Raw genomic sequence first — 25,537 nt, 5'->3', positions numbered from 1 at the left:
CCCTTCAAACCGAAGTAACTCAGCTATCCCAAACTACATTGCAAAATCGTTTAGCACTGGACTACCTCCTTGCAAACCAGGGTGGGGTTTGTGCTCTGGTTAATTCAAGCTGTTGTGTATTTGTAAATCAACACCATAGGGTGGAAACTGACATCACATCCTCATGCAGCAGGCAGCCCTATTTCACCACGTCAGTCTCGACAATACCAGTGCTGGATTCCAGGAAGCCTGGAGCTGGCTCACCTCATGGCTACCGGATGTGGGGATTTGGGTACGGCGTATTTTGTATTCAATTCTTTTTGCTGTTATTGCTTTCGTGTTTGTTTTTTTATGCCTACAATGTTGTGGTATGTGTTGTCGACAACTGCTAACCCTGCATCGTGGTTACTAAGCCCCAATATAGCTAACTGACGTGAAAAAGAAAAGGGGGGAGTTAGCATATGTAACTCGTGGTGGAGCAGTTGTTTAATTGGATTCCAGATATAGGTGGCTGGCTACATAACCTGCTTCGCAGTGCTGTTGTAATCATTTGTGGTTTAATAGTTTTGTATGTTTTATGTTAAGATGTAGCTGTTGGATGGGTACCAAGCTGTGCCCTACTAACCAGTGAATAGCCCTAAGTCACTACCCGCAGTGACCAGTATGTCCCAAGAGTTCCCCTATGGCACTCTGGGGACAAAGGGGGGACTGTTAGGTGAGAAAAGTTCAACATGAAGCAGTTATGCCAACCGAACCAAAGTCAGGCCAAGAAAGGCTGATGGGAAAGTCTCTGAAAGTAGAGTGACGAAATACTTGTTTGAGGTACAGAGAGTGAGAAAGAGGGGAGGCCTGCTGCATTCCTGCATTATCGTACCCGATGTTCTGAGAATGAGATGGAGACACGCTGTCTCCGCTCCCTGTTTTTGTTTCATGTATGTTTTTAACTCCTCATCTCTGGTTTGACAGCTGGATTGATAAGAAAGTCGGGGAGGCATAACAACTTGCAAAAAGCTATATACAATAGGAGATAGGTATGCATGCATGCATGCATAAAGAACTTTTAACTAGCAAAGGGGGGGGTGGGGTTGGGCTATTTCATGAATAATTTGTGACGCGATGGACCTGTCTATAAGAACCTATTAGTTTTGCCTAGGAGCAGGCTGGTTCTCTTTGGAGATGGGCTGCTCTTTATTGTTGTGTGCACTCTTCAATAAAGAACTTCTGCTTGGACCTTGTTGGTGTTGCCTGTCTCTCTGCAGTCAGACAACGAACCGCGCCGTCTGGGGTTCGAGTCCCCGACATAGCTGTGATAGATAAATTGAAATAACTTTAAAGTTATTTCCAGTGCCTGGAAGTTGAAGCTAGAAAAACGCAGAATGGAAATAAGGTTTATTTTTAACAGTGAGGATAATTAACCATTGGAAAAATTACCAACTGTTGTAGATTCTCCATCAAATTTTAGAAAGACATTCAATTTTGATTTCAAAAGATCTGCTCTAGGTCAAATGGGAATTAATTCATGGCAGTCCTATGCCTTGTGTTATACAGAAGGTCAGCCTAGATCAGTAGTTTTCAACTTTTTTTCATTTAGGACTCCTAAAAATTTTTGAATGGAGGTGCAGGACCCCTTTGGAAATCCTAGATATAGTCTGTGGACCCCCAGGGGTTTATCATACACATTCCCATCATGGATCCCTGAATAGATATGTGGACAGAGTTGGCAACGGGCTTTGTTGCAAGGATAGGTTCCTGGATTAGTGGTTCTGTTGTGTGGTGTGTGGTTGCTGGTGAGTATTTGCTTCAGATTGGGGGGCTGTCTGTAAGCAATCTGAAGCAAATACTCACCAGCAACCACACACCACACAACAGAACCACTAACCCAGGAACCTATCCTTGCAACAAAGCCCGTTGCCAACTCTGTCCACATATCTATTCAGGGGATACCATCATAGGGCCTAATCACATCAGCCACACTATCAGAGGCTCGTTCACCTGCGCATCTACCAATGTGATATATGCCATCATGTGCCAGCAATGCCCCTCTGCCATGTACATTGGCCAAACTGGACAGTCTCTACGTAAAAGAATGAATGGACACAAATCAGACGTCAAGAATTATAACATTCAAAAACCAGTTGGAGAACACTTCAATCTCTCTGGTCACTCGATCACAGACCTAAGAGTGGCTATACTTCAACAAAAAAGCTTCAAAAACAGACTCCAACGAGAGATTGCTGAATTGGAATTAATTTGCAAACTGGATACAATTAACTTAGGCTTGAATAGAGACTGGGAATGGATGAGTCATTACACGAAGTAAAACTATTTCCCCATGGTATTTCTCCCTCCCACCCCACCCCCCACTGTTCCTCTGATATTCTTAGGTTTCAGAGTAGCAGCCGTGTTAGTCTGTATTCGCAAAAAGAAAAGGAGTACTTGTGGCACCTTAGAGACTAACAAATTTATTAGAGCATAAGCTTTCGTGAGCTACAGCTCACTTCATCGGATGCATTTGGTGGAAAAAACAGAGGCTGATATTCTTGTTAACTGCTGGAAATAGCCTACCTTGCTTGTCACCATGAAAGGTTTTCCTCCTTTCCCCCCCCTGCTGTTGGTGATGGCTTATCTTAAGTGATCACTCTCCTTACAGTGTGTATGATAAACCCATTGTTTCATGTTCTCTGTGTGTGTGTGTGTATATAAATCTCTCCTCTGTTTTTTCCACCAAATGCATCCGATGAAGTGAGCTGTAGCTCACGAAAGCTTATGCTCTAATAAATTTGTTAGTCTCTAAGGTGCCACCGGTACTCCTTTTCTTTTTGCTAGATACTTGTGCAACACATAGGGAAAACTGAGGCGCGCACAGTATTCATACAAACACTAAGACACTTTCCACTTCGTCACAAGTAGCCATTTGTCCTAAGTACCTGTGTCAATCTTTCTCAATGGCCTGTCCCTCAGATCTCCCTGACACTGTTTAGAAAGGCTGCAAACTTTGGATTCACCAAGGGCAAGTCATGCCTGACTAACCTGATTCCTTTCCATGTTGAGATAACTGGCTCTGTGGATATGGGGAAAGCAGTGCATGTGATATATCTTGACTTTAGCAAAGTTTGATACGGTCTCCCACAGTATTCTTGCCAGCAAGTTAAAGTAGTATGGATTGGATGAATGGACTATAAGGTGGATAGAAAGATGGCTAGATTGTCGGGCTCAACGGGTAGTGATCAATGGCTCTAAGTCTAGTTGGCAGCCGGTATCAAGCAGAGTGCCCCTTGGGGCTGGTTTTGTTCAATATCTTTATTAATGATCTGGATGATGGGATTAATTGCACCCTCAGCAAGTTCGCAGATGACACTAAACTGGGGGGAGAAGTAGATACGCTGGAGGGTAGGGAAGGGTCCAGAGTGACCTAGACAAATTGGAGGATTGGGCCAAAAGAAATCTAATAAGGTTCAACAAGGACAAGTGCAGAGTTCTGCACTTAGGAAGGAAGAAAATCCCATGCACTGCTACAGACTGGGGACCGACTGGCTAAGCAACAGTTCTGCAGAAAAGGACCTAGGGATTATAGTGGATGAGAAGCTGGATATGAGTCAGCAGTGTGCCCTTGTTGCCAAAAAGGCCAATTGGGCTGTATTAGTAGGTGCATTGCCAGCAGATCGAGGGAAGTGGTTATTCCCCTCCATTTGGCACTGGTGAGGCCACACCTGGAGTGTTGCGTCCAGTTTTGGTCCCCCCACTACAGAAGGGACGTGGACAAATTAGAGAGAGTCCAGCGGAGGGCAACAAAAATTATTAAGGAGCTGGGGCACATGACTTACAAGGAGAGGCTGAGAGAACTGGGGTTATTTAGTCTGCAGAAGAGAAGGGTGAGGGGGGATTTGAAAACAGCCTTCAGCTACCTGAAGGGGGATTCCAAAGAGGATGGAGCTAGGCTGTTTTCAGTGGTGGCAGACGTAACAAGAAGCAATGGTCTCAAGTTGCAGTGGGGGAGGTCTAGATTGGATATTAGGAAACACTATTTCACTAGGAGGGTGGTGAAACACTGGGATGGGTTACCTAGGGAGATGATGGAAACTCCATCCTTAGAGGTTTTTAAGGCCCAGCTTGACAAAGCCTTGGCTTGGATGATTTAGTTGGTGTTGGTCTTGCTTTGAGCAGGGGGTTGGACTAGATGACCTCCTGAGGTCCCTTCCAACCCTGATATTCTATGATTCTAAGCTGGTCCCTGGTATCAAAAAGGTTCAAAAACACTGATTTATGTAATCAATCAGGCCCATCCCCCTTACTTCCAGCTATCTAGAAGACCTCCCACAGTCCGTTGGCCCATGTTCCTTTCTGTGCATGCCCTCTGTACACTGATACAAACATGGATAAATAGCATGGAAGGTGTGAGGGGAGACACATTTGTGATGGCAAGAAAGCTGCTGCACGGACACAAACTGAATCCTGAAGAAGAGGTCTATGTATACTTGAAAGCTTGTGTCTCTCGCTATCAGAAGTTGGTCCTCACCTACCTTGTCCTTTCTGTGCAACTGTTAAGTGATTAAGGTGACTCGTGCCTGTCTCTGGGTCATAGTATGGACTAGGAAGGAACATTTTCAAAAAGTGTCTGTGACTTAGGCCCTCACTATGTTCAGTGAGTGTTGGGCTCTTAAGCACCTGCCAACCTCTGCACTTTACAGGGCCAAGAGCACTGTAGTGCAAATTGCATCCTTAACTCCAGACATATTTGTTTTAGTTTGATTTTTTTCTTAATCCAGCAGAGATGGCCTTGGAGTATGAAGGTAAATGCAAAAGGATTTACTTCAGAATGCCGTGCTTCTGCCAGTCCTTAGCATGTCACTACTATACAACTAGCTAATTTGGTAGCTTCAAGGGTTTTTATAGTAATGTGTTTATTTCCAGCTCACTGTTCTGCATAAGTATAGTCATTAACATGTATTGGCCACTCTGCACCACTGATTGCACTTTCCTCATTTTTAATTTAATATTCCACTCCCCAAAAATCCAAAGTGAATTTGGTTGGGTACACACAATGAGTGCCAACTTAGCAATTTAATATTTTTGTCTTGGCTATTAAAAATTGATGGCTTAACCCCATTAGAGGGCAGCTCCAGTACCTTGTATGTTTCCACACTTGTTAATTGTGTTGATGATGAGCTTAGATCTTGTTTTACAGAATGTTTTCTTTTGTCTTTTTATTCCTTCTCTTCCAGTTGATGCTTTGGATCCAGAGAAGTTAATACAATGTCCATATGATAACTATCATCAAATCAGGGTCTGTCGGTTTCCATATCATCTTATAAAGTGCAGGAAGGTAGGATGGGATGTTAAGGTCTCTAATGCACTTGGGAAATCATAATTTTGTAAATGCTAATGCCTGCTGAGCTCAGTATGCTGTGCTGTCTTTTGCTAGAAGGCTGCATTCACTTGCTATTAGGCTGGAAGAAGCCATCTTTATTTCATATTTATCTCTCTCATCTATTTACCACTTAGTAAAAGCATCCAGTTCATATTTAGTAATGCACTTCAGATCAGTGCATTTACCCTGAAGAAAGGTGAAACAGGTTCTTCAGAATACCTAGATCAGTGATGGGATCCTATTCTCTTCCAACAGTTCACTCATGGGACCAGGGTATTTACTTCCCACTTCAGGCCATGGTGCAAATGCAACCAGTGTTATATAGATGCCTTCTGGCTGGCCAAAGCGAAAGTGATCTGAAGTTGCAGTTAATTCTTTACTTTGCAGTCAGAGCAGTACAGCTGCTAAGCCATCTTTTTTTATATTGCTAATAACTCTATTCAGTGTACATCTGTATGAAACTCTCTCTTCTCAGTCTTCTATCCTAGGCAAGAATGCTATATGTTTAACAGGAGAATCAGCGCCTTTCTTTTGTTCTCTCAGTCTAGTATCTTATTTTAACTTCTCCACTGCTAGTGTATATTGTACTGGTATAAGCACACTTATGCCGGTATAACTGCATCCACATGTTAAGATGATGTACTGGTATAATTGTATTAGTTAGGAATCACACCCCTAGCCAACATAGCTATAGTAATATAAAAGCCATGCAGAGCAAGCCTGAGCAGTGGGTTCTTCCTCTTTGTATTCTTGCTCTTCATTCAGTGAGGGACAATAGTGCTCTTTTATGTCCACACTAGTTTACCTATACTGGCAAAATGCTCCCAATATAGATGTGGCTCAGCTGGAACATTGAGTAACTTCCCTCCTTTTTCAGAAGGGTTAAATTAACTGCAAAGACTTAAGTTCTAGTGCAGGTAGAGACTTATCTTAGAATATCAGGGTTGGAAGGGACCTCAGGAGGTGATCTAGTCCAACTCCCTGCTCAAAGCAGGACCAATCCCCAACTAAATCATCCCAGCCGGGGCTTTGTCAAGCTGGGCCTTAAAAACCTTTAAGGAAGGAGATTCCACCACCTCCCTTGGGTAACCCATTCCAGTGCTTCACCATCCTCCTAGTGAAAAAGTTTTTCATAATATCCAACCTAAACCTCCCCCACTGCAACTTGAGACCATTACTCCTCGTTCTGTCATCTGGCACCACTGAGAACAGTCTAGATCCATCTTCTTTGGAACCCCCTTTCAGGTAGTTGAAAGCAGCTATCAAATCCCCCCTCCTTATTCTCTTCCGCAGACTAAACAATCCCAGTTCCCTCAGCCTCTCCTCATAAGTCATGTGTTCCAGTCCCCTAATCACTTTTGTTGCCCTCCGCAGGACGTTTTCCAATTTTTTCACATCCTTCTTGTAGTGTGGGGCCCAAAACTAGACACAGTACTCCAGATGAGGCCTCACCAATGTCGAGTGGAGGGGAATGATCACGTCCCTAGATCTGCTACAATGCCCCTACTTATACATTCTAAAATGCCATTGGCCTTCTTGGCAACAAGGACACACTGTTGACTCATATCCAGCTTCTCGTCCACTGTAACCCCTAAGTCCTTTTCTGCAGAACTGCTGCCTAGCAACTCGGTCCCTAGTCTGTAGCGGTGCATGGGATTCTTCCGTCCTAAGTGCAGGACTCTGCACATGTCCTTGTTGAACCTCATCAGATTTCTTTTGGCACAATCCTCCAACTTGTCTAGGTCCCTCTGTATCCTATCCCTATCCTCCAGCATATCTACCACTCCTCCCAGTTTAGTGTCATCTGCAAACTTGCTGAGGGTGCAATCCACTCCATCCTCCAGATCATTAATGAAAATACTGACCAAAACCAGCCCCAGGACCAACCCTTGGAGCACTCCACTTAATATGGGCTGCCAACTAGAGATGGAGCCATTGATCACTACCCGTTGAGCCCAACAATCTAGCCATCTTTCTATCCACCTTATAGTCCATTCATCCAGCCCATACTTCTTTAACTTGCTGGCAAGAATACTGTGGGACACCGTGTCAAAAGCTTTGCTGAAGTCAAGGAATAACATGTCCACTGCTTTCCCCTCATCCACAGAGCCAGTTATCTCATCATAGAAGGCATTTAGATTAGTCAGGCATGACTTGCCCTTGGTGAATCCATGCTGACTGTTCCTGATCACTTTCCTCTCCTCTAAGTGCTTCAGAATTGATTCCTTGAAGACCTGCTTCATGATTTTTCCAGGGATTGAGGTGAGGCTGACTGGCCTGTAGTTCCCTGGATCCTCCTTCTTTCCTTTTTTTAAAGATGGGCACTACATTAGCCTTTTTCCAATCATCCGGGACCTCCCCCGATCGCCATGAGTTTCCAAAGATAATGGCAAATGGCTCTGCAATCATATCTGCCAACTCGTTTAGCACTCTCGGATGCAGCGCATCCAGCCCCATGGACTTGTGCTTGTCCAGCTTTTCTAAATAGTCCCGAACCACTTCTTTTTCCACAGAGGGCTGGTCACCTCCTCCCCATGCTGTGCTGCCCAGTGCAGTAGTCTGGGAGCTGACCTTGTTCATGAAGACAGAGGCAAAAAAAGGACATTAGCTTTTTCCACATCCTCTGTCCCTTGGTTGCCTCCATCATTCAGTAAGGGGCCCACACTTTCCTTGGCTTTCTTCTTGTTCTCTAATTTGTCGCTTACTTAATTTAAAAATAAAGTGGCTGAATTATTTAGGGTTTCAAAGCACTTATTCCCCATGTAGGCTTTTTAGGGCAATTTCATCTGTGCATTGAACCATGCCAGTGATGACACTGCAACAGTTTCACTGTGCTTGTTCTGGGGCTGATCTTCAAGCAGATAAATTCAGGGTGTAGTTTAAATGTAAAAATAAACAAACATAGGCTGTATCATAAAGGATGCGTATGCTTTGTTGTTTTTCCACTGCTTTTGTGCTCAGGACCTGAACTAAGTTTGGCTTTCCTTGTTTTAATTTTTTCAACCTATTTCAGGATGCAGATTGCACAAACCCTTCACTAGTGATTAGAACACACAAGGGTTTGGGTGAATTTAGTGAGATAGCATGTGCTTTTTCTGTTTCTCTAGAGCCACCCTGAAATTGCAAAGCAGCTAGCCACATGCCCCTCATCAGATTCCCAGAGCTGAGATCAGCCATCATATATCAAGCTGTGATGACAAAAGCTGCATTGAGGAAGACATTGGTGAGAAAATATTAGACTCCTTTGGCTCTGTAAACTCACTTTGGGAACTCTTGGGCTAACAGAGTTCTAATGTAACTGTTCCTGTTAATGTTAGATTGTTTTAATGCTCTATTATTCCATAAGCAACCCTTTACCTGTACTGCTTTGTGATCCCGAAGCAGCAGGAGAACTTGAAGACTTGAGTTTCATTCATTCTGTGTCCATGCAAATTCTCCTAAGCATCTGAGAGGCAACTGGCTTGCATTACATGTGTTATCTGCCAGAGATTTTAGCATTCAAATGGGAACTGTGCATTGTGCCATAAACTGTGCGTGTTGAATGAGATCTAGTTGGGAATCTGGATGGCTTAGAGAGGAAAGATAGTGGCCATGAGAGAGGTGGGTCTCCAGTGCAGATCTGACATGATGGTGACCAAAAATCTTTATAGCCTGTCTAGTGGCATATGTGAAATAAATTGTCTCAGTCCAGTTCTTAATGGACAAGTTTCTTGATCATAACAATCCTCACTTCTGTTACATCCTACTTGACTATCTTAGCAGAAAAGCCATGACTAAGCCAGGGAGGCTGAATAACTTTCTCAACAGGAGTTGGGTTCCTCAAGTTCAGAGTGGGGCAAGTTGGGGAGGGGATTATGGAGAAGCTTCCCTACTACTGCCCATGCTGTCTGCTCTGTGATGAGGAGTTCACTATCCAGGTGTGTCAGCCCAGCACCTAAATCACTTGGTTATGTGGGTCGTGTTCCAATCCCCCCCCCCCCCACTGATATCTATATGGCTATCACTGCACTGGAAAAAGTACCTATTCTCTGGCAGAAGTAGAGCATTCTCTGGATGCATCCGATGAAGTGAGCTGTAGCTCACGAAAGCTTATGCTCTAATAAATTTGTTAGTCTCTAAGGTGCCACAAGTACTCCTTTTCTTTTTGCGAATCATTTTATTGTTTGTGTAATCACAGTGCAGGTTTGGAAAATGAAGCATAATGTGTCTGGTCATTATCTCTGTCTCACCCCTGAACACCCAAATCATTATACTGTGTCTAACTGTCTAATCAGAGGTCATCAATATATGGCCTTCTACAGCCTGTAACAGTGACCTAGAATTGTAGGACTGAAGGGACCTCAAGAGGTCATCTAGTCCAGTCCCATGCACTCATGGCAGGACTAAGTATTATCTAGACCAGTGGTTTTCAAACCGCGGGTCGTGACGCAGAACTGGGTTGCGGAATGAAAGGCACTGGGTCGTGGCGGCTCTCGTCAGCACTGCTGACTGAGCCATTAAAAGTACCGTCGGTGGTGCTGCCTAGCTAAGGCAGGCTAATTCCTAGCTGTTCCGACACCACACTGCGCCCTGGAAGCGGCCAGGAGCAGGTCCAGCTCCTAGGTGGGGGGTGAGCCCCGGGGCTCCATGCACTGCCCCCGCCCCGAGCACCAGCTCTGCACTCCCATTGGCCAGTTTCCGGCCACTGGGAGCTAGGTGGGACAATACCTGTGGGCGAGAGCCATGCGGAGCCACTTGCACGCGTCCGCCTAGGAGCCGGACCTGCTGCTGGCCACTTCCGGGGCGCAGCATGGTCCGTGGTGCCAGGAAAGGCAGGAAGCCTGCCTCTGCACCCCAGCTGCACCGCTGACCAGGAGCCTCCTGAGGTAACACCATGCCCCTGCCCCGAGCCCCCCAAACCCAGAGCCTCCTCCTGCACCCCAAACCCTTTATCCTCGGCCCCATCCCAGAGCCCTGACCCCCTCCCTCACTCCAACTCCTTCCCCCTGCCCAGAGCCCCCTCCCACACTCTGAACCCCTCATTCCTGGCCGCAGCCCTCACCCCTGCACCCCAACTCTCTGCCCTAGCCCTGAGCCCCGCCCACACCCCAGACTCCTCATCCCCAGCTCCTTTGGATCGCGGGCATCAAAAATTTTTTTCAACTGGGTCACCAGAAAAAAAGTTTGAAAACCACTGATCTAGACCATCCCTCACAGCTGTCTGTCTAACCTGCTCTTAAAAATCTCCAGTGATGGAGTTTCTGCAACCTCCCTAAGCAATTTATTCCAGTGTTCAACCACTTGGACAAAAGGAAAAACTCCCTGTCAAACCTAAACTGCCCTTGCTGAAATTTAAGCCCATTGTTTCTTGTCCTATTCTCAGTGGTTAAAGAGAACAGTTTTTCTCCCTTTTCCTTGTAGCAACCTTTTATCTACTTGGAAACAGTTATCATATCCCTTCTCAGTCTTCTCTTCTCCAGGCTAAACAAATGCAATTTTTTTCAATCTTCTCCCATAGGTTATGTTTTCTAGACCTTTAATCGGTTGTGTTGCTCTTCTCTGAACTTTCTTCAATTTGTCCACATCTTTCCTGAAATGTGGCACCAATCATTCAACACAATACTCCAGTTGACATTTAATCAGCATGGAGTAGAGCAGAAGAATTACTTCTCGTGTCTTGCTTACAACTCACCTGCTAATGCATCTCAGAATGATGTTGACTCATATTTAGCTTGTGATCCAGTATGACCCTCGGATCCTTTTCTTCAGTACTCCATCCTAGGCAGTCGTTTCCCATTTTGTATGTGTGCAACTGATAGTGGAGTACTCTGAATTTGTTCTTATTGAATTTCATCCTGCGATGGGTTCTCCCAGAGGTGCCACCTAGGACTGGGGTTCCACTGAGCCCTCTGACTCACCAGCCTGGGCTCCCTCTCAGCACTGTGCTGCTGTGACAGGCTATAGACTGCTCCTGGTCCTACACTCCCACCAGCATTCACTCAGGCAGGGACACACCCAGCTGCAGTTTCATGCAGGCTTTGGACAGCCACTGCATGATCCAGCAATAGAGAGGCTACAGCCAAAATAACCCCCAGTCGGGGACCCCAGAGCTGTACCATCCTGCCCTGATCAAAACCCCAACCAGTATGAATTTATTACCCAGTTCGTCATTCCCTCAATGTGGAGAGGACAATGCATACTTGTGTTAACCAGGCTGAGATTTTCCCCCAGATACTTTAGTCACAGGCATACCAGTTTAGACAAAGCAAAAAAGTTTATTAACTACAAAAGAGAGATTTTAAGTGATATAAAACAGACCAAAGCAGATTACCTAGTAAATAAACAGAACTTCAAACTATAAGCCTAAAATACTAGAAAGTTTGGATCTGAATTAGCAAATTCTCACCCTGGCTCATGATACAGTCAGGCTTGCAGATTCTTAAGGGACAAGCTGCATTTGTTTTGCAGCTTGGGATCTCCTACCCTGTTCCAAGACTTTTTCTTTTGGAGCTTCTCTCTGTTGAGTTGTGGGGAAGTGAAGAACAACCAGCGATGTCACTCCTTGCCTTATATAGCTTTTTCATATGGCAGGAGCCCTTTTTCAAACTTGGTTCCAGACCAGTTTGTGGAAAAATTCAGATACCCCAAATGGAGTCTAGAAGCGTGGTCTGGTCACACGCCCTTGCAGAGTCATAGCAGCCATAACTTACAGACTGGCCTTCCACAGGAAGGCTAAGCTATTCCACAGCCCATTGTCTTTGTTGATGAGCCATTAGCACTGTTTGGCTTCTTCATTGTTGTACCTGAAAGGCTGGCTGTGGGTGTTTTCCAGAGTAAGCCCATTTGAAATACAGATACCTAGTCAATATTCATAACTTCAGATACAAAAATGATACATGCATATAAATAGGATAATCATATTTGGCAAATCATAATTTTTCCAATGACGCCTTACGTGACCTATCTTGTACAAAACATCATAATTATGCCATAATCATCGTAATAATAATACTATGACGAATATGGAGTGTTGCACATCCTATTTACTTCAGACCATTTCTCCAGTTTGTCCAGATCATTTTGAATTTTAATCCTATCCTCTAAAGTACTTGTAACCCCTTGCAGCTTGGTATTGTCTGCAAACTTTAGAAATGTGCTCTCTATGCCATTATCTAAATTGCTGATGAAGATACGGACCCAGAACTGATCCCTGTGGGACCCCACTCCAATATGCCTTTCCAGCTTGACTGTGAACCACCTACTCTCTGGGAATGATTTTCCAACCAGTTATTCACCCACCTTATAGGAGCTCCATCTAGGTTGTAGTTCCCTAGTTTGTTTATGAGGAGGTCATGCGAGACTGTATCAAAAGCCTTATTAAACTTAAGATACACCACATCTACCATTATCCTCCCCCATCCACAAGGCTTGTTACACTGTCAAAGAAAGCTATTAGGTAGGTTTTGCCACGATTTGTTCTTGACAAATACTCAGTCAGCATCTTGAGTATTTTAGGATGTATTTCCTCAGGCCCTGCTGACTTGAAGACATCTAATTTGTCTCAGTAATTTGTCTTGTTCTTTCCCTATTTTAGCCTCTGATCCTATCTCATTTTCACTGGCATTCACTGTTAGACGTCTGCATGAAGTCTGCATGTATAGAGACGCTAGAGCATGTGTGCTGAGATGCCATTTACAGTTGAGGGCAGTGCAATACTGATAATCAAGCTTTAACTCTGATTTTTCTTGTTGTCTTTGGCTTATTTCTTTCTTGTCTGGATGACTGATTCTGGGGATTTTAGCCAAAAAGTAGATGGCATCAACATGTTGTATACTTTTCTCTAGCCTTTGTGAGGAAAAGTAACTGTTCTGATTGCATGAAGGGTTTGTTTAAATTAACATACTCTGTTGTCTTCAGTTTTAGAAAAATACTTGAATATTTATAGTAAAAGGTACTTGGCTAAAAGAAGTACACATGTGTAGGATAATTCGTATTTGATCTCTTTCAGCCCTGGGTCCAGCGTAGTAATGGAACAAAAGAGTAACCTAATGTCAGTCATGAGAGCACCCAAGTCCTTGCCATATAGCCTATCCTGGAAAGCAGTAAATACAAAGGCTGGGGTTTCCTCAAGCTGTTAAGCTGGGACCTACATGTTAGCGCAAAGTGGAACGGGATAACTTTTTTCTGTATTTTTATTCCATGTGTCAGCATTCTCCTACATAAACTGAAATGCTTTTATTACCACCATCAGCAAATGGAGATGGAGAGCTCTGTAACACAATCCTCCCTAGAAGCAGCTGCATTTCTGTAGTGGATGGAGTGTCTTCTGTATCCAGGTTTTATTTTGTGGTAGGCAGCATTATGTCAAAGTTTGTCAGGCTCCATGTATTGGCCGATTTACTATAGCATCTGACATCTAAATTATTCACTGCTATTGGTTGAACAAAAGTCGAGGCTTACAAACAGGTCTGAGTTTGGCACAGTGCAGCTCAACACAGTTGTAGCTCTTCGGGCATAGCTCCTACTGAAGTCAGTGGAAGCTGTACACGTGTGTAGCAGCTGTAGCATTTGGTTTGGTTTTGCAAAACTTGATTGAAATCTCATAGCTAGGGTGTGTCTATCCAGGGAAACCTACCAGTATTATTTCCAAGGGGATGTAATCTAAACTGAAAAGGCCCTTGTTGTTTGGAATAAGTGTTCACGTAGGAAGTCACCCACATAGTGGTGTGGTAATGTGTACTGAGGGAATTCTGCACTAAAAAATTAAACATTCTGCACACATTTTAAAATTCTGCATATTTGTCAAAATAACAATATAATCACACCAGTTTCAATTATTTTCGTATCTTATTTCAAAATACCTGTCAGCCAGTATGTCCGTAACAATACAAAAAGAAAAGGAGTACTTATGGCACCTTAGAGACTAACAAATTAATTAGAGCATAAGCTTTCGTTAGCTACAGCTCACTTCATCGGATGCATTTTCATGAGTAAGGAGAGTGATCACTTAAGATAAGCCATCACCAGCAGCAGGGGGGGGGGAAAGGAGGAAAACCTTTCATGGTGACAAGCAAGGTAGGCTATTTCCAGCAGTTAACAAGAATATCTGAGGAACAGTGGGGGGTGGGGTGGGGTGGGGGGGAGAAATAACATGGGGAAATAGTTTTACTTTGTGTAATGACTCATCCATTCCCAGTCTCTATTCAAGCCTAAATTAATTGTATCCAGTTTGCAAATTAATTCTAATTCAGCAGTCTCTGGTTGGAGTCTGTTTTTGAAGCTTTTTTGGTGAAGGATAGCCACTCTTAGGTCTGTGATCGAGTGACCAGAGAGATTGAAGTGTTCTCCAACTGGTTTTTGAATGTTATAATTCTTGACATCTGATTTGTGTCCATTCTTTTACGTAGAGACTGTCCAGTTTGACCAATGTACATGGCAGAGGGGCATTGCTGGCACATGATGGCATATATCACATTGGTAGATGCGCAGGTGAACGAGCCTCTGATAGTGTGGCTGATGTGATTAGGCCCTATGATGGTATCCCCTGAATAGATATGTGGACAGAGTTGGCAACGGGCTTTGTTGCAAGGATAGGTTCCTGGGTTAGTGGTTCTGTTGTGTGGTGTGTGGTTGCTGGTGAGTATTTGCTTCAGATTGGGGGGCTGTATGTAAGCAAGGACTGGCCTGTCTCCCAAGATCTGTGAGAGTGATGGGTCGTCCTTCAGGATAGGTTGTAGATCCTTGATGATGCTTTGGAGAGGTTTTAGTTGGGGGTTGAAGGTGATGGCTAGTGGCGTTCTGTTATTTTCTTTGTTGGGCCTGTCCTGTAGTAGGTGACTTCTGGGTACCCTTCTGGCTCTGTCAATCTGTTTCTTCACTTCAGCAGGTGGGTATTGTAGTTGTAGGAATGCATGATGGAGATCTTGTAGGTGTTTGTCTCTGTCTGAGGGGTTGGAGCAAATGCGGTTATATCGTAGAGCTTGGCTGTAGACAGTGGATCGTGTGGTATGATCTGGATGAAAGCTAGAGGCATGTAGGTAGGAATAGCGGTCAGTAGGTTTCCGATATAGGGTGGTGTTTATGTGACCATCGCTTATTAGCACCGTAGTGTCCAGGAAGTGGATCTCTTGTGTGGACTGGTCCAGGCTGAGGTTGATGGTGGGATGGAAATTGTTGAAATCCTGGTGGAATTCCTCAAGGGCTTCTTTTCCATGGGTCCAGATGATGAAGATGTCATCAATGTAGCGCAAGTAGAGTAGGGGCATTAGGAGACAAGAGCTGAGCAAACGTTGTTCTAAGTCAGCCATAAAAATGTTGGCATACTGTGGGGCCATGTGGTTACCCACCGCAGTGCTGCTGATTTGAAGGTATACATTGTTCCCAAATGTGAAATAGTTATGGGTGAGGACAAAGTCACAAAGTTCAGCCACCAGGTTAGCCGTGACATTATCGGGGATACTGTTCCTGACGGCTTGTAGTCCATTTTTGTGTGGAATGTTGGTGTAGAGGGCTTCTATATCCATAGTGGCTAGGATGGTGTTTTTAGGAAGATCACCAATGGACTGTAGTTTCCTCAGGAAGTCATTGGTGTCTCGAAGATAGCTGGGAGTGCTGGTAACATAGGACCTGAGGAGGGAGTCTACATAGCCAGACAATCCTGCTGTCAGGTTGCCAATGCCTGAGATGCAATATGCAAACAGATGGACATCATACCGAAAGGACTGAAGGTAAAAAATCCATTACAATCTACATACCACACAGACTATGCTGACAGCTTGTGCCACACACTCTCAAAGAAACTGCGGAACCACCTGATCAACATCCTCTACAGCAAACAGGGAAAGATTAAGAATGAGCTCTCAAAACTGGATACTCTCATAAAGAACCAACCTTCCACACAAACTTCCTCGTGGCTGGACTTTACAAAAACTAGACAAGCCATTTACAACACACACTTTGCTTCTCTACAAAAGAAAAAGGACACTAAGCTATCTAAACTACTACATGCCACAAGGGGCCACAACAGTGGTTCCCGTAACCCACCCAGCAATATTGTTAATCTATCCAACTATACTCTTAGCCCAGCAGAAGAATCTGTCCTATCTCGGGGCCTCTCCTTTTGCCCCTCCACCCCCACGAACATGATACAGTTCTGTGGTGACCTAGAATCCTATTTTCAACGTCTCCGACTCAAGGAATATTTCCAACACACCTCTGACCAACATATTAACCCACAGAGACCTTCCTACCAACACTACAAAAAGAAGGATTCTGGGTGGACTCCTCCTGAAGGTCGAAACAGCAGCCTGGACTTCTACATAGAGTGCTTCCGCCAACGTGCACGAGCTGAAATTGTGGAAAAGCAGCATCACTTGCCCCATAACCTCAGCCATGGAGAACACAATGCCAGCCACAGCCTCAGAAACAACTCTGACATCATAATCAAAAAGGCTGACAAAGGAGGTGCTGTCATCATCATGAATAGGTCAGAGTATGAACAAGAGGCTACTAGGCAGCTCTCCAACACCACTTTCTACAAGCCGTTACCTTCTGACCCACTGAGAGTTACCAAAAGAAACTACAGCATTTGCTCAAGAAACTCCCTGAAAAAGCACAAGAACAAATCCGCCCAGCACACCCCTAGAACCCCGACCTGGGGTATTCTATCTGCTACCCAAGATCCATAAACCTGGAAATCCTGGACGCCCCATCATCTCAGGCATTGGCACCCTGACACCAGGATTGTCTGGCTATGTAGACTCCCTCCTCAGGCCCTATGTTACCAGCACTCCCAGCTATCTTCGAGACACCAATGACTTCCTGAGGAAACTACAGTCCATTGGTGATCTTCCTAAAAACACCATCCTAGCCACTATGGATGTAGAAGCCCTCTACACCAACATTCCACACAAAAATGGACTACAAGCCGTCAGGAACAGTATCCCCGATAATGTCACGGCTAACCTGGTGGCTGAACTTTGTGACTTTGTCCTCACCCATAACTATTTCACATTTGGGGACAATGTATACCTTCAAATCAGCGGCACTGCGATGGGTACCCGCATGGCCCCACAGTATGCCAACATTTTTATGGCTGACTTAGAACAACGTTTGCTCAGCTCTTGTCTCCTAATGCCCCTACTCTACTTGCGCTACATTGATGACATCTTCATCATCTGGACCCATGGAAAAGAAGCCCTTGAGGAATTCCACCAGGATTTCAACAATTTCCATCCCACCATCAACTTCAGCCTGGATCAGTCCACACAAGAGATCTACTTCCTGGACACTACGGTGCTAATAAGCGATGGTCACATAAACACCACCCTATATCGGAAACCTACTGACCGCTATTCCTACCTACATGCCTCTAGCTTTCATCCAGATCATACCACACGATCCATTGTCTACAGCCAAGCTCTACGATATAACCGCATTTTCTCTAACCCCTCAGACAGAGACAAACACCTACAAGATCTCTATCATGCATTCCTACAACTACCATACCCACCTGCTGAAGTGAAGAAACAGATTGACAGAGCCAGAAGAGTACCCAGAAGTCACCTACTACAGGACAGGCCCAACAAAGAAAATAACAGAACGCCACTAGCCATCACCTTCAACCCCCAACTAAAACCTCTCCAACGCATCATCAAGGATCTACAACCTATCCTGAAGGACGACCCATCACTCTCACAGATCTTGGGAGACAGGCCAGTCCTTGCTTACAGACAGCCCCCCTATCTGAAGCAAATACTCACCAGCAACCACACAACAGAACCACTAACCCAGGAACCTATCCTTGCAACAAAGCCCGTTGCCAACTCTGTCCACATATCTATTCAGGGGATACCATCGTAGGGCCTAATCATATCAGCCACACTATCAGAAGCTCGTTCACCTGCGCATCTACCAATGTGATATATGCCATCATGTGCCAGCAATGCCCCTCTGCCATGTACATTGGTCAAACTGGACAGTCTCTATGTAAAAGAATGAATGGACACAAATCAGACGTCAAGAATTATAAAATTCAAAAACCAGTTGGAGAACACTTCAATCTCTCTGGTCACTCGATTACAGACCTAAGAGTGGCTATCCTTCAACAAAAAAGCTTCAAAAACAGACTCCAACGAGAGACTGCTGAATTGGAATTAATTTGAAAACTGGATACAATTAACTTAGGCTTGAATAGAGACTGGGAATGGATGAGTCATTACACAAAGTAAAACTATTAACCCATGTTATTTCTCCCCCCCACCCCACCCCACCCCCCACTGTTCCTCAGATATTCTTTTAGAGTAGCAGCTGTGTTAGTCTGTATTCGCAAAAAGAAAAGGAGTACTCGTGGCACCTTAGAGACTAACAAATTTATTAGAGCATAAGCTTTCGTGAGCTACAGCTCACTTCATTGGATGCATTTGGTGGAAATTTTGTTTCATGTTCTGTGTGTGTATATCAATCTCCCCTCTGTATTTTCCACCAAATGCATCCGATAAAGTGAGCTGTAGCTCACGAAAGCTTATGCTCTAATAAATTTGTTAGTCTCTAAGGTGCCACAAGTACTCCTTTTCTTTTTGCGAATACAGACTAACACGGCTGCTACTCTGAAAGCTGTAACAATACAGACAGCAAAAAAGATTCCCCCAGGAGCAGAGAGTCAAAGAAACTCCTACAACAATCCAGTTCCTGTTTCTCTGTTATGCTTTTGTTGGGTACCTGTCTGAGTGTGTTACACACATCAGCTGGGCCCATCTTGGGAGAAATCTCTGTCCCTCCAGTCTTAGACACCCCCTATGCACCCCCTATGCTCCCAGAGTCCAGCTGTGGGGCACCCCCTTAATCCCCCAGACACCTGCATCCCCTACCACCCAGAACCCAGGGATCCAGGCGGAGAAACAGCCTGATGCTGGGTCCCAGGCTTGTAAAGAGTTTCCTGCATGCCTCTTCCTTCAGGACATGCTGGGAACTGCATCTGCATGGAAAAGTCCAGCTCCCCCTCCCCCTGGCAGTGTCATGTATTTGCAAGCTGGAGAGCCAGGCTCTGCTAGGGCCCGCATCTGCTACTGCAGCCAGCAGCTTTGCAGCACTAATTCTGCTCTGGGGAGAGGGGGAGGAAATGAAATTGTGCAAATTCTGCACAGTGTTGTGGCACAAAACTCCCCTGGAGTAAATGTTGGTAAATTTCCCCTATATATAAACCTGGGTCTGTTCCCAACAGTATCTATGGATGAGTCTATTGTAGTTGCTGGGGAGTGTGGGCTCAAGACTTGGCATTTTTCTCAGTCATCTGAGTCCATCCCTGATGTGCTGAAATGGCTGTTATCCCTCCCAGAGTCTGATTCTGAGCTTCAGCTCCATGCCTTACTCTGAATGCCCTATCTCATCCCTTTGCTGCATGGCTGTCCTGCTTTCCTGTCAGCTACATGTCATGCTAGTGGAGGGGATGAGGGTCTCTGAAACTGATGTCAGGCTGTGGGGACTGGAAAAGGTTCAGAAAAGAGAAGCAAAAATTATCAAGGGTCTGGAATGGCTTCCATACAAGGAGAGACTAAAAAGATGACTAAGCGGGATATGATAGAGGCCTATAAAATCATGATTGTTGTAGAAAAAATGAATAGAGAAGCATTATTCACCATTTCACACAATACAAAAACCAGAGGGTCACCTGATAAAATGAATAGGCAGCAGGTTTAATACAAACAAAAGAAAATACTTTTTCACACAGTGCACAACTAACCTGTTGAATTCATTGACATGGGATGTTGTGGTGACCAAAAGCGTAACTGGGTTTAAGCAAGAATTGGATAAGTTCATGGAGGATAGCTCCATCAATAGCTATTAGCCAAGATGATCAGGGATGTTACCCCATGCTTTAAGTGACTCTAAATCTGTAACTGCTAGAAGCTAGGAGTGGAAGAGAAGGGTGGATCACTCCAAATTGCTCTGTTGTGTTTACTCCCCTTGAAGCTCTGATAGGGGCCACTGTTGGAGACAGGATACTGAGCAAGATGGAATATGATCTGACCCAGTATTGCAGCTCTTATGTTCTTATGAGCTCTTGCCACATATGATTCTTCTCAAGGTTTTGTTCTTTAAAAACTGATTCAGTTGCCCAGTGTCCCAAGAGCCCGATCCCCAAAGCATTGAGTTCAGGGTAACTATTATTAAACAGCCTGGTGGTATTCCATGCCATTTGGATGTTAGGGAGGGAGTTTCATGTACTTACACTATACTTAATTGAAAATCTTTTACCCCTTAAACAGCAACAAGCACTAACTGGAAGGAGGTGTGACCCATTGAGCGTTTTTTTTTTGGTCCCCTTGTCAAACTGTAGCTGTGACGGACTGGCCATAAAGTTGTCCTGTTCTGGGGATGCCTGTAGCTTGAAAGAAAGCAAGATTTTGCAAGAGAATTCCTTTGAAGTAGCCATTAGTTTAAACATTAGGGAGGATTATGGTCTTTTACTTCTGAATATATGACCGAGGTTCTGTGATCTGAGCATCTGTTCCCAGTGTGAGCCCCACTTGCTACAGAGACTGTCTCCTTGATCTTGGGCAAGTTACTTAAGCTCCCCGTGCCTCAGTTTCCCCATCTACAGAATGGAGGGATAGTAATACTTACCCTGCAAGTTTAGTATTACTAGTTATCTGATTTCAGAGTAACAGCCATGTTAGTCTGTATTCGCAAAAAAGAAAAGGAGTACTTGTGTCACCTTAGAGACTAACAAGTTTATTTGAGCATAAGCTTTCGTGAGCTACAGCTCACGTCATCAGATGCATCCAATGAAGTGAGCTGTAGCTCATGAAAGCTTATGCTCAAATAAATTTGTTAGTCTCTAAGGTGCCACAAGTACTCCTTTTCTTTTTTGCTAGTTATCTGAGAAGATAAACATGTGACTTATAAAGCATCCTCAGATGAAAGGTGATGGAGAAGCACAAAATAGCATTATTAGGGTTTACACTTTGGGTAGGAATTTGCCAGTTAAAAAAAACAGGCCTCCACTTTTGCAGAAGATCCCCATTGAAGTACACTTGACGCCTGCTGTAAATTGCCAGGTGAAAGCATGAATGAACTGAGAATGCAGCATCATGGACACAGTTATTTGCGGTGCAAAATACACTCCACATAAATGGGGCTTGGTGTGAAGCTTATTTATGTAGTTTATTTTTATCACTGTATTTTGAGCTAGCAGGTCAGGATTCACGTAACTGTAACTCTGAGGTGCTGAGTGATGAATATGTTTCAAAAGCATAACGTCTAATAGTCTGGTTGTAATCTGATTTAAGAAAAATCTGAAAATTGCAATACACTATGCTAATCGACTCCTTCTTTGCACCAAGCAGTGTATTTTTTTTACCCTTTAAGTGCAGTTCTCCTGTCAAAAGCAGCCTTACATAAAACACATGGGCGGGGGGCCAAGAGAGAGATGATTAATTCCCAAGTTTTCCTCAGGTGTTAGGCCAGAAAATTCATGATGATATTATTTATATTGTTGTTACAACCAGGATCTCATGGTGCTAAGGGCTGTACAAACAGAGAACAAAAAGACAGTCCCTTCCCCAAAGAGCTTAGAATCCAAGTAAGAATCTGAAAGTCACGCTGGCTTGTGCATTGCCAAGAATTAGAGATTCTGCAGCTGGAACTCAGTTTGACTATTCTGGCTATACACAAGCCAGCTCTCCCTCTCAGCTGTGCTGGCTTTGCAGTGCTAGCAGAAGTAGTTTGATCAGTAAAGTAAGCAGAAAGATGCACAAATGCACATAAGTAGCAGGTGAGAGTAAAGGGAACTGTCTAATATCCTCGCTTTTCAAGCCATAACTAAACTTTAAAAATGCCCCAGTACTTAGAGCAGAGCAGCAGTGAAGCTTGCATTTTGCCTTCAAAACACCTCTCTTTTGGACTCCTTTTTAACCAGACCTGTTAGGTAAAACCAGATGCTTAATCACCTTCCACAATTAAAAAGCCAGCCAGCCCAGGATATTGTACCAATTTCACAATAAAACCTGCTGGATGCATGTGTCTAGGGAGTACAGAGTGCGTTATCGGCAGCCCTCTGCTTTTTTTTATGCCGAGGTGCATGGATGGGAAATTGGTACTTGCAAAACAACTGCTCATCAGCTTTTGCTACGGTCATCACTATGGGCTGCCTGGCTGTGGTATGGAATAGTCGACCATTTCCAGATGCTGGACAGGAGGTGTCCTGATTCCAGGTGGAGAGTCCACATGTATCATTGGACAGGTACTGGAACGGTTCACAGACAAAACCTGCAATCAGTCTTGTCACTGTATGGGCAGGCCACCTTGGGATGGTGTGCACCTGTATCTGATTAGATTTTCTAGTACATTAATCTTGTGAGATGAGGTTTTCTAAGGAAGATACTTGGGTGAAAGGGGGAATGGCTTAGCTCAGTGCCTGAAGGTCAAAGCATTGATAAACACACACTGGAGATGCATTCAGATATGTCTGTGTACATTTGGATTGGTTGAGAGTGAGCTAAAGCAGAAGGACTTAATCCAAGTGTGTGGTAACGACCCTTAATGTGCCCAAATAGAGCAGCTGGTCATATAAAGCTTTAGCCAGCTTTCTAGCCAAGGTGTGGTGAGGATCCAGTCTAGCAGGGCTTCGTGGAGACCTACAGAACGTACCTGTGCTTCATATTTGATCTTTCTTAATGAATCATTGCACTATGGGCTGATGCACGGGATCCGCCTTGTTCTCCTGGGTCAGCTCCCAAAGTCACAGCAGTGAGGACGGTTGCTTGGTTTTCATTCCACTGAAGGTGTTGGAGCTCCAGCCAGACAGGCTGGGTCTATTTTTGGGAAGGAACTAATGCTGAGCTCTGGGCTCAGGTTGGGCACTAGTCCTGATCTTGCATGAGCACAGCCAAAGGGGCAGGAATAACAGCACCACCACCATACATTGGGACTCTATATAGAGCAGTGAGACATCTGCTTCCTCCAGTTAAGGAGTTTTTCCTGCATGTTGCTTGTAAACAGAACAGTTTGTCTAATAAACTCCCCCCTTCTCTGTGTATATGAAAAGGCCCCTAAGCCCTTATCCAGACCTCCAGTCCCATTCCCCTACTCCCTGGTATGCTAGCTCCCCTGTGCTAGTACAAGTGTTGCTTGTGCTCTGGTGGTGGTAGCATGAGGAGTGCTGCTTCGTTGCTTTGGTGAGACCGCAAACTGCCTGGTTCTGAGCACGAGTGTGGAAGAACAGTCCAGGTGTCTCAGAGTTTCAACACAGTGATTGACTTTGGTGAGGGGGTAGCTTGTGGACCTAGACTGAGTCCAAAGCAGCTTGTCTGATGCTTACAACTGGGGGATGATGTTAGAGCTACTATTGTTGATTATCTAAAATGTCTTGCTTTTTAATCTAATTGCAGGAACTGGTAACTGAAGACCAGAGAAGAGGCTGCTATTGAGTGCTCATCATCTGTTTCCTTTAGAAATGTGAGGTGCTGGTTAGGAGACTCAGACTTATAAATTCCCTCTGTGTTGGCTAAGTACTCGCAGCCCTAACCTTCCTTCAGAACTGTCCTTCACATATCAGCTGCTGTCCCGAAATTATCCCGACCAAGGTAATTAGGCAGAATGCTGTTAACCCTTGATATCAGAAATCAAACCCTCAAAAACTAACTCCACCCACGCTGATGCCAAGGAACTAGCAGAGTTCAAACTGTCTGGATCAGCATGCTCTACAAGTTACCTCCTGTAGGGTGTTTGCGTAAATCACTGCTCAAGCACTGCATGTCTTTGGATTTAAATGTGTTGCAGCTGTTTACCACTGCATAGTGCTGATGGTACGTCCCTCTCATAGGGATTGCTGTGCCAGGTCAGACCATTGGTCCATGTGAGCCCACACTGTGGGTAAGCTCTCAGTGGTACATCTCTCCCTGATGGGAAGTTAGGCACCTGAATGTTTGGTTCCCTCTAAGTTTTCCTCCAGAGACCTTGAATGTGTGCTAGTCCTTGTGTGTCCCAGGGTCAGATCAGCTGCAGCTCTAAGGCCTGCCTGTTATGTCCACCCACCTAGATGTGAAAAAGGAGCTGCCATTCAGACTGTAGATGGTGTATGGGGGAGTCAAAGCAAAAAGCCTTTAAAACAAAATATTCTCATTGCTGTTTGATTAGGCCTAAAAGTTCATCTGTAAGGGAGCTGGGATGGGGGATTCTGCTGAAAAGTGGCTGCCTTATCAATAAAATAGTTGCACTGTGCCCTCCCACCATGGCAGCCCTAACACCACACTTCACATATGTGATGCCCAGTGCATGCTGCTGCTTGAGCATCTCTGGTCTGGTGCCCCTCTCTAGTCTCGCTTAGACTCTCTTGGTCTGTGGGGACTTGCAAATGATTTTTATACTCCGTCATAGGGAGTGCCATTTAGTTCTGAGCAGGGGCATGTGTGGATGTCCTTGTGCTTCATGGAGAAGGTGAGGGAATGTTAATTGTTGTAAGGACAGGGTGGGGTGACAGGAACATTAAACATGCTGGAACATCTCCTGGTCTAACACCTGGTGTCATGTGATCTGAATAACATTAAAGCATGAGAATATCCAGCCAGATCCTGGTCTGTAGCTCTGTCCCATCTGTGTCTGTCCAGCAAAGCAAAGGGAACAGAGGGCAACCAGGAATTTCCCTGACATCAAGCTGGCATAACAAGTTTCATGCTACCTGCTCCCTTCTTCTGGGGCAGAGAAGTGCTGGAGTGGCCCTCCCTAAAGCATCATACTCTCCAACCATTCTTGGCCCAAAGAGCAGTCTCGGTAGAACTGTGGTAGTCAGCATAGTTTCAAGTAGTCCTTAGCCTGCATTAATTACACTAGAAGATATTTCCGTCCCCGGCTGGCTCCAGCATCGGCATGTCAGCCAGACATAGGATCTGGCCCATCATATTCTAGTCAAACCTGTCTTGTCATGTTCCCCTCCACCGCGCAAAAGAGAAGATTTGATCTTCTGAGTAAAGAGCAAAGGCTCTCCTCGCTCTTAGCCTAGCATCACTGCTTGATCTTGCACAGGAAGAATAATCCTGCGCTTGACATCCGCTTGTCACCATGGAAACAACTATAGGGCTGGCCCTTTGAGGGAGTGAAGTGTGTTTGGTCAGAAGGCAAGTGTAGCAAAATCCCTTTTTTCCACCCTGCCATTCTGACAAGAAATAAATATGTGCTCTGGTTAGTGAACTCTTCATATACCCATTGTTGCAT

General features: G+C 44.7%; 1 protein-coding gene across 1 annotated transcript; it reads left to right on the top strand.

Annotated features, from left to right (window-relative positions):
- Nucleotides 1-4,128: 4,128 nt before the first annotated feature.
- On the top strand, nucleotides 4,129-24,020 carry LOC119846048 (gametocyte-specific factor 1-like). The gene is given in 6 exon segments (XM_043506392.1): nucleotides 4,129-5,302; nucleotides 8,455-8,492; nucleotides 8,494-8,570; nucleotides 10,022-10,139; nucleotides 13,335-13,428; nucleotides 23,716-24,020. Coding segments are annotated over 6 exon segments (558 nt in total). The 5' UTR covers nucleotides 4,129-5,110; the 3' UTR covers nucleotides 23,755-24,020.
- Nucleotides 24,021-25,537: the final 1,517 nt, after the last annotated feature.

This window comes from Dermochelys coriacea, chromosome 20, assembly GCF_009764565.3.
Source record: "Dermochelys coriacea isolate rDerCor1 chromosome 20, rDerCor1.pri.v4, whole genome shotgun sequence".
NCBI classification, from domain to species: Eukaryota; Metazoa; Chordata; order Testudines; family Dermochelyidae; genus Dermochelys; species Dermochelys coriacea.
This window is presented reverse-complemented; position numbering and strand designations above follow the sequence as displayed.